Genomic DNA, 9,820 nt, shown 5'->3' on the forward strand with positions numbered 1-9,820 from the left:
GTGCTTTTGTTTTGATTTAGCTGGGGAGATGTGTAGTGTTAAGTTTATTTGTTGAAAAATCCAACCCAAACCACTTCTCTGGCTTTTGCTGCATGGTCTCTGTGCACTTGAACTCCCCGTGCTGGAGAATCCCGGGTTTCACTGCAGGGATGTGTGGCTCTTCAGGGAAACTGCAGTGCAGTGCACTAGAAGCACCAGAGGGATAACATCTCCTTGCTGGCTTTTAAGCCAGACCTTTGACAGCCATCCAGTTCCATGATGTGTGCAGGTAGGAAGTGCTGTGTTTCATATCCAACACTTCCCCACGCCTGGATTGCAGGAAGTTTTGCTTCCAGCTACTGGTTCTGTGGTACAGCTGGAAAAACTGCAGCTCCTGAGGTGGGCAAGGGTGCATTTCAGGAACAACAGAAACAAACTACACACCCAAGCTTGGTGCATACTCATGAAGAGCTGGCAGTACCTAATGGGATCAAAAGAAGAAGGTAGTGAAAACTCATTTGGTTCCTGGCTCAAACCTGTTTAATTGCGGAATCTCTTTGAATTGGATTACAATATTGCAGTAAGGCTCTCTATCTTAGATCTGAAGGTATTTTTGAATCTTTGCCAAAGCAGATTTCTTTCAGAAGCTAAAAATATCCTGCCCAGGGTGGAGGTTGAGCCCTGGTGCTCCTCGTTCTGTGCCGTGCATCACACCTGCTGCTGTGCAGGTCGGGGGTTGTGACACAGGTGGGGAGGAGTCGGCCCATCCTCGTGAAATGGAGTTCTTGGGTCACTTCTTGGGGCTGTCAGGAGGATTTGTGTCCTGTAACTGGTCTGTCTCTTACGAGCCACTACTGAATTAAAACCACCAAGCTGCCGTTTGTTAGAGAGCAGTTGGTGAGCACGTGACCAGGTGAACAGGGAATGTAATTCTTACAATGTGTTTTAATCCCCAAAACTGCCCCTTGCCACTGATTCAGTCCCTTCCATACAGAGAACTGTGCTGTGGAAGTACAGACCTCTGTCACTTCAAATCCGCAGCAGGAGCTCATTTGAATCCTTTTAAGAGCCTGCTGTTAGTCAAATCCAGCTCCTTGGTAAAAGGGTGGTGAGCCACCCATGCTGTTCTAAGCAGGTGAGCTCAGACTTGATTATGGAACAGTCTCCTGGCATAAGTGCTGGGCTTTCTGCCACCTGCTGTACCTGTTCCCACTGTTTCAACCTCCTGTTCTTAATGTTCAAAATCCTAATGCTTGCTTGCTTATATTTATGTACTCCATTTAATGATAAGAGAGCGGCTGTGATCAGAAAGCAGCTTTCCCATCAGCCTGATTTTCAGGACTTCGCACCAGGCACTGCCAGTCCCAGCTCTGTTTTGCTCCTGGCAAGGTCAGTCCTTTGCTCGCTGTCCAGTCCTCTGATAACACTGATTTCCCCCATCTAAGTTTCTGACAACAAATTTGTACTTTATTTTCCTGTAAAGCCACCTTCTGTCTGCCAAATGAAAAATGCACATCCTGTGAGCTGAGGTGATACCAGGCTTGCAGTTGCCTGTTGAACAAAGCTGGTGTGCAGTAGCAAGCTGGGCATAAACTGAGCCTGCCCCAGGAGTCCAGTGGCAAACAGACCCCACTGGTAGAGTTTAGCCCAGGACCAACGACCATTTTTGGGTATGGGAGGGGAACTGCACTCAGCAGGTCGAGCTGCTGGTCAAGTACAGAATAAGCTCTGAAATGGTGCTAGTAGAGCTGTGTGCTGCTAAGAATTCATGGGTAAGGGCTGCTCAGATGGCACCACACCTTGGTATGTGTGCTGGGGATAGGGTCTAGACCACTGTCCTGCCCTGCTGGGATGTGGCAGTTTGGACTGGAACCTTCCTCATAATGGCCCCTTCCCTGCCTGGGCAATGCACTGCAGCAGTACTGTGCTGGATCAGCACCTGCTGGAGAGGGATCTGTATAGCAGTGATTCCATGTCCTAATTCAAGTTCCAGTTTGGAGGTGAAAAAGCAGTTGGAACTGACAGGTTATCTGATTTCAGCCCCTGTTTCTTCAAGCCCTGTGCATTGCTGCTCATCTTCATAGTAATTCACTGAATACCCAATGGCAGAGCTTTGCTGCCTGTTTATGGATGCTGGAATAATTCCTTCAGTCTGCTCTACAGCTGAACTCTCTTATCTCACTCTATATTGAATTTTTCCTGTTTTCAGCTACTTGGCAAACCGATGGCCACCAAGTCCCAAAATATTTGCTGTGAAGTACATGAACAGCTCAAAGCTTAAACAACTGCAAGCTGCTGGTGCCCTGCCTCAAGTGCCAGGCTGGGAGGTGCAGTCAGCTGGTGGGAAATGCATGGCCTTGTACAGCCCAGCTCATCAGTGGCTTCTTGCCTGGTATGAAGTTCCTGTTCTCTGTTGCTTCCCCTCTGTTACTCTGTTCACTTGTGGTTCTTGGGCCTATTTTTCTATATTGTCCTGCTTATTAATTTTGTGGGTATGTACATGTCTCATCTTCATGTTGCTCTCCATAATGATGGAGTACTTTGCAAGCAGCTACACCTAATTGTAAATATGGATTTGTACCTGTCTCTCTGCAGAGATGGCTCCCATTACTGGTGCTGTGTAAAGTAAGACCCCTCTTCCCCCCACAGCTGACATCATTTGAAATGTCAGTGTGTGGAGTCTTTCCTCTGTACGTGCAGTGCCAGCCTCTGGCTTTTGGGACCTAGGACAGGAAGGGTGGAGAGCAGAGACGTGTTCATTTTTAAATCTTTGAAAGCAAACTGCAAATCTGGCTTCCTAAATTACTCCGTCTGAGTCACCGGAGGCAGAAAGGTGGTTCCTTGTGTGATCAGGTAGATAGGGCCTCGCTCTAGCTGAGGCTGCTATGCCCTCTAGTGTAGTATTTATTATTAAAAAGCAGCAAACTAGAGAGCCCAGCTTCTCCCAGTCTCCTGGGAGGCGGTTCCAAGATCTGCCAGGCACATTCATAGGCTCAAAATGTGGTCAAAGAAGTAACTTAATTTTGTTAATTAATTTACTCCCAACTTTGCCCAGCAGACTGTGCTGTCAATAACTGTGATATCTGTCACTTTGGTTCAAAACTACACAAATAATTTTGGGTTTTTGTTCTTTGAAGCTTCCATTACTTGTTTCTTTCAACTGGAGCAGCTCAGAATGAGAACTGCTTTCTCCCCAAGAAGAGCTGCTGCCCCAACAGGCAGCAGAGTGCCTCAGAAACCAGTAATTCAGAGAGTCCTGTCCTACTTCAGGATTAGTTTCTAGCTTCATCCCCTTGTCTTAGTAAGTAGCAAAGGAAGATTGAAACTAAGCAAGAAAGCCTTGGTAGTGCACAGAGAAGCCATCTTAGGGAGACAGAATGTGAAGAAGATGGTGTAGATCTTGCAAGTGCAGCTTAGCACAACCACCTCCCAGCTGTCCTTCCCGTTCAGCAGTGCAGGAGGGAGTAGCTAGAACTGAACAACTGCTTGTAATCTGGGATGGAACTGACCCTGGAGCTATAGAGTTCTGCACAACAGGAGTGCAGGACAGTGTTGTCCCCTTGCTCTGGCACCTGTGGGGGCTGAAACACCTTTCCCTTTGGAAGCAAGGGCAGGAGTTCCTGCCAACTGCCTCAGGGAATCCTTTTTTGACCCTTGTGTATTGGGATTGAAGCTGAAGGCTGTTGCTCCTGTATCTTCATGAAGACAAGCCCACAGGACACCTCACCTGCTCGGCGAAGGGTGCAAAGTACTCATCAACAGTTGGCCTTGCTTTGGGCTCACTGCTCCTCTGCTGCCAGCTGTGGTCTTACACCACTGTGGTGGTCTTCAACAACAGGCCTGGAAGAAGCCTGGAAGAAGGAGCAGACTTTAATCCAAAGCTCCCCTCTCCCAGCCCAGGAGAGGCAGGAGGAATGAGAGGTGCACACTCTCCCCAGCTCACTGCGAGCCTGTGGCCTGCACGGTCTGGCTCAGGTGAGCTGAAGGAACACCTGTGTCTCAGTGCCAGGAGAAGTTTCAGGCAAGCAGGTGCAGGCCAGGGCTGAGCCTCCAGCAGGGTGTTGAGCACTCTGGCTGGCTGTGGAAGCATCAGCACAGCTCTGCTGCACCTCGTGGTGAGTGTGGCACAGTCCTGCTGCAGTGGACGTGGGGCAGGCACAGAGCCTGAGAGTGTGTGCAGGGAGGAGGTGCTGCACCAAGACCACTGCCCTTCTTGTACTGTTTACCACAGGACCTGGCTGGCTGCTGCCTTGAAAGACCTGAGCTGATCCCCAGTGACAGAAGCCATCAGAACCCAGCAGATGCCAGGACATCACTAACAGGACAGGAGGCCATGCTGCTGGAGACCTTCCTACCACCTGTGGATGACAAGCCAGGCAGAGGTAAGTTACCACATTCCTGCTGCCAGCCCACCACCCCTGCTCTAGGCTGGAGCCACAACCCTTTCACACCTGAAGCCAGGACCTGTCTGCACACCCACCAAGTAGAGTGCACAGGAGCAGGTTTCTTCTCTCAGCTATTTAGCTTGTAAATCCTTTGGAAAAAGGGGTCTGTCTGCACAGCATTTAGCATAATAAAGTCCTGCTCCTTGTTGCAGTGCCAGGGCCTTCCCCATGCCAGCAGCTTTATAGCCTCACTGTTTTCCTTCCCAACTCCCCAAAGCTGTGCAGCTGGAAAAACCTCATATTTCCCAGGGCAGCTCCTTTATTTTTGCCTCTGCAAACAGGGAACCCAGTTAAGCCCCAGAAAATGTCTTGGGCATTTTGTAACAAAACTTGCTCGACCAGTGTTTGAAGCATTTAACTGACCCATTTCCTTTTTTTCTTTTTTAATAAAAACAGTCATCAGCTCGGGGCAATGTACAGTTGTAATTCTCACCCTGACAGCTCAGAGACACCACTGTGCTGCTCCCATGAGAGCACAGCTGGAAAGCTGATGGTTGTGAGACAACCCTCTCCACACAGCATTAAAAGCAGTTCAGGGTATGTGTTGCAATGGACTTGGGAGGAGACTGAATTTCATTTGTACAGGTAAAAAAGCCACGTGGACCCCACTGTATGCAGCGTGATGAAGCTGCTTCAGCAACGTTTGCCTGCACTTAGGTCCCAGCTGAATGCCTGGACAGGAACCTGCCCACCACCCACCACCATTTCCTGTGACAGTGGCACACTCTGCACCATCACTCGTAATAGACAAAGGAAAAATCCCAAAATCCTGCTCTGTTTGGATGCTTGTTCAGGCGTGCCAAGCTACGATGGTTGATGTATTTCACAAACTTCATAGTTTCTTTGTCTCTGTAAACTAAGGCCAAGCAGTTGTCCTCTGGATTCACTGTCAACAGCTGGAAGACACAAGAGGAAGGGAGGAAACCAGTGTCATAAAAATGGCTTTGACAGAATTCTGAAGAAGAAACAGAAGTTTCAAAAGTTAGTCAGAGCAAAAGTCTGGTGTTAGAAAATGAACTGTGACACCATTTTCACTTTAATACCCCTTAACCTGAAGCATTACAATAGAGTAAGGGGTTCTGGACTGGTGTGACTGCTCAGCACTGTCATTAGTACTGATGCTGGGTGTGACCCCAGTGAATGGCACCCCCTGGAAGAGTGTCATCTCTGCTACAGCCTTGTGTCCCTCCAGGGCAGGCTTCCCACATGGCCCCAGGTGCTGTGAGACACTGTCAGGGCCCAGGTCTCACACTTTAGGGGAACACCAGCCTCTTGAAGCACGAGCAGGGAGTGGGGCAGGAAGGCTCCAGAGCAATACCGAGCACCCTCAGGATGATGTTAGTGTACGACAAAGTGTAATTGTATCACTCCACCCTGAACAATTTTATCTAATTTGCAGCTAGTAACTGAGGTCCTTACCTCTTCATCTTCACCTTTAGCAATGTAGGAGGTAAAGCCACCATATTCAGGATCCCAGTCTTAAAACAGAAAAGAAAGACTCTTAGAAAGGTCAGTGCTGCCCAGGTTTCTTACAGCCCTCCTGGAGATGCTGTTTTGTCACCCCACTGCCCACAGTTACTGGATACAGGATAATCCCCAGTTTACCTCCTCACATGTAGAACAGTTCTGCCTTAGCAGACAGCAAAAGGATTTCAGGATAATTACCAGCATGTGCCAGATGGTTTCAGCTCTGTGTTCTGGGTTCAGCTGGTCTAAAACGCTTGTGTTTAGATTTTTGTTTTCATCACTATCTAACTAACAATCTAAAATGCCCAGACATGCCTAAAGTAACTGTTGAAAACCCTGGGCTTTGTGAACTGGAGGTGCAGTTGATAATTCTGGTGAGAAAAGGGGTGGAACAGAACACTTTCAGCGGGTGTTCTGGCCACCTGACCCTCCACCGTGCCCAGAGCCGCTGCTCAGGAGAGGAAAGGGCTGGGAGACTCAGCCTTTCCCTCTGCCCAGGCGCCACCTCCTGGCTCCAGCAGGGAAGGCCAGAGCTGACTCCAAATCTTTGTACACAAAGACTGCTGAAACAAGGGTTTATGCCGAAGTGAGGACTAGGGCAAAATTTAAAGAGACCTTCCATGTAGGAAAAAGCAGGGAAATTTTCGTTGTTTTAGCACTGCTGAGAAGTCAGAAGGAACTCCTTCGTGCAAAGCTTGTAAAGGAGAGTGACACTTCTCCTGTCCACTTACCCTCACAGCCACAGAAGAAGAGCAGGTCGAGAGCAAACTCTGTTGCTTGAGTGTCGTGGACCAGAGTGTAGTGCCCGTGGGTCCAGCGCCGCAGCTCCCCCGCACACACCGGGGCACCCAAGCCTAGGAGAGGGCACAGACATGCCAGGGAAAGCAGGGAAGCTGGGCAGCAGCACTGGGGAGCAAGGCCTGGGGCTGTCACACCACTGAAATCACCTGCTGGCCCCAGCCAAGGAAAGGTAAACCCACAGATGGTGTGTTAACATCTGTCCTAGAGGTGGCTCTAGGTCGTGTACTTTGAACATGTAGGAGTGGGACCAACATTTGCTCCAAGCTCTGCTGTGCTTTAGTTTAACCAGTTCTCTTCCCTTTTTATTGTGTTTCCCTTGGATTTACAGCAGAGCTCCAAACCTCAAGAGCCAGCATCCTTTCTGCTCTGGAAGTACCCAGGAACTACCAGAAACCCCAGTGAAGAAGGACATTGCTCTGAACTCACTCTGTGTGTGCCATCCAAGGAGGTATGTCAGCATTTGGGGAAGCCTTTCTTTTCTCATGGGTCTAGCTCAGTTTTCAATCCAGGTAGACTCAAACTATGCCCTCCTCATATATGAATTAAAAATCACACGGTAGGAACAGGGCAGACAGAAGAGCCACATGACTGTGGAAACCAGGAAAACAAAGCCTTGTTCCTACTAAGTGTTCTGATGGGATTTTTCATTAGGACTATTTTTTTTTACTATCTTTTTTTCCAGTGTCCACTAATTTGCCTGGCTCAGTGCAAGATGAGCATTTACAAAAATTCTGCCCTTAAACTTCAGAGTCACTGTTTCAAATAAACATCACCAATCCATGCATCCAAAATTAATCTCATCCTTGACAGCAGTGGTATCTCACTGCTGACAATAAATGGTTATTAAAGCTGACAGTGTTTTCTGAAAGGTTAAATCCTACCTTTGAGGTATATCAGTTTTCTAGTTCTGAAATTATGCTGATGTGTTCACCTTTTTCCTTTGGATTTGTTATCTTGCGTGAAAATCTGATTTATAAAAAGCAGGGATATTTGTGTGTAGAAGCCACATAACAACTGACAAAAGCTTACTAGGCATTTAACAGCCCTCCCCAAAGTCCCAACCTTAAGACTTTGGTCTGTTCAAAATGGTAACTTCAAGTTAGTCATGGATTTACTCCAAATTCTTTTGCAATGGTCGCTGATTTTGGACACCCAATCTGATGTGCTTCAGGTCCCACATTTGTGCTGGTGCCTTGTGCTGGCTGCAGTACAAGGTGAAACACTAAGTTCCATGGAAATCACTGGGAACTCTGCTGCCAGCACCAGGATTGTGCTTGAGCCCTTTCCCACTGCTGCTGCTCTACTTACTGCTCTGTGTCTCACCATCCTGTGCTTCACCAGAGCTGTCAGGCTGCTCTGGCTCACAGGGATTGCCATTAGCATGTTGTTCAGCTTCTTCCTGCTCAGGTTTGGGACTTCTGTGCCGAGCAGTGTCTGCTGCTCGTCCTTCCCCAGCATCTTCATCCTCATCAGAGGGAGCCAGGAAGTGCAGCTTTAAGCCAGTGAAGTTGGAAAGCAGCAAAAACAAGGCCTCGGAGCGTAAGAGCTGCAGGAATTTCTTCAGGGTGTCAGGGAGGCTGACCTCCTCTGCTGCCTCATAGAGCCTGAAAGACAGCAGGTGTATCAGAAGGTGTGTCTCCTTGCTGGAGAGCCAACAAGGACCACATCCTTGGGGCAGCCTCATGGCAGCTCCTGCTTGGCCTCACCAACAGCTGCAGGGTGCTGCCATTCCTCACCTTTTATTGGCAGGCCCCCGACTGCTCCACTGGATCTCTTTGTTCTCCAACGCTTCACAGAGTAGCTGGTATTTCTCTTTCTAGGCAAAAAAAAGATAGTGCAGAGACATTAACATTCAGCTCCCAGGTGTGCCAGAAGCAGTGCCTCCAGATAAGGCACTTGAACTTGGTTTGAGGATCCCCAGACTGCTGAATTTAGAGGCACTGCCTGGGAGGGTGTCGTGTCCTTTGTCAGTGACCAAGAGGTACCAGATGCTACTGGGTTGTCTGCTGGGTGAGAATGCAGCTTCATGAGATACAATGAAGCCCTGTAAGCCACAGGTCAGTCAGCCCTGAGAGGCAAAGCCCTTCAAGACAAACCTCTCGTGGGTCACTTGTTTCACACACATGTGGAGTTCCCCAAGTGCTAGACTGCAAGAGCTGGGGGAAAGGCTGGGAAGCAGGAAGGATGACATGGGTTTCCAGCCTTCTGCTTTGCTTCTTGCAGGAAATAAGGTTGAATAGAAGTGTTTGATTTTTGGTGAGTCCCTACACAGCAGTGTACAGGCAGTCAGAGGGGATCCATCCACAGAATCACAGAGTGGTTGATGTTGGAAAGGACCTCTGGAGGTCCATTCCCCTTTAGGGCATGAAAGTAGGTGTTTTAGTTAACAGATGTGCAAGCAAGCCCTTTCCCAGCCTGCATACCAGGTGGTACCTGTCACCCTGTTCTGGCAGATCAGATCCAATCAAACCACCAGGCTCACCTTAAGAAAGTCTTTCAGGAGAATTTCTGATCGCTCCTCAAATTCCTCCTGGATTTGAGCTTGGGAGTCCATGTCCAAATAAACTGGATTGATCCACTCATACAGTATTTCATGCTGGAAGGGAAATGGATTGCAGTGCTGAGTTTGCAAAAGTGAAATTCCTCAGTTCCCCACACTGAGCTGCCCACAGGGCTGCATTCCCTCACACACACTCCATTCCTTTATTTCATTGCACCACAAGTATTTGCTGCAGTCTCTGAACTACTGGAGGTATGCAAAACATCCAGAGTCAAGAGAGATGCACGGGAAAGAAACTGGATACAAATTTATGGACAGAGAACAAAAAGGAGAATGCGATAGGATTAAAGCATCCCCAGAGCATCACTGCCTCCCGTAACAGGTATTACAGGAACAAGAAAAGAGAGAGAAATGCAGATAAACAGAGTGTACTCACATCATAGGGGATGTGGGGGCTCCTGGGCAAGGGAGCTTCAGCGTGGCGTGTGGGTCTGGGCACGGCCGGGCCGTGGAACCAGCCGCTCACGGACAGGCGGCACTTCCGCGACACAACCTCTGCCACCTGCAACAGCCGAGCACAACACTGCTGGGGGACAGCACTGCTGGGGGACAGCACTGCTGGGGGACA

At 48.8% G+C, this 9,820-nt stretch overlaps 1 protein-coding gene across 1 annotated transcript in view; it reads right to left on the reverse strand.

The window, feature by feature from the left end:
- Positions 1-4,790: 4,790 nt before the first annotated feature.
- The window catches only part of OGFOD1 (2-oxoglutarate and iron dependent oxygenase domain containing 1), an 8,943-nt gene continuing 3,913 nt past the window's right edge, over positions 4,791-9,820 (reverse strand). Inside the window, exons 7-13 of the mRNA XM_027646758.1 lie at positions 9,629-9,754; positions 9,175-9,288; positions 8,429-8,508; positions 8,001-8,296; positions 6,623-6,745; positions 5,844-5,902; positions 4,791-5,320 (exon numbers count right to left, since the gene is read on the reverse strand). Coding sequence (XP_027502559.1) covers positions 5,159-5,320; positions 5,844-5,902; positions 6,623-6,745; positions 8,001-8,296; positions 8,429-8,508; positions 9,175-9,288; positions 9,629-9,754 — 960 coding nt within the window. The 3' untranslated portion in view covers positions 4,791-5,158. The remainder of the gene's footprint in view (positions 5,321-5,843; positions 5,903-6,622; positions 6,746-8,000; positions 8,297-8,428; positions 8,509-9,174; positions 9,289-9,628; positions 9,755-9,820) is intronic.

The sequence above is a fragment of the Corapipo altera genome, unplaced genomic scaffold, assembly GCF_003945725.1.
Source record: "Corapipo altera isolate COAL_440 unplaced genomic scaffold, ASM394572v1 62, whole genome shotgun sequence".
In the NCBI taxonomy this organism is placed as follows: Eukaryota; Metazoa; Chordata; class Aves; order Passeriformes; family Pipridae; genus Corapipo; species Corapipo altera.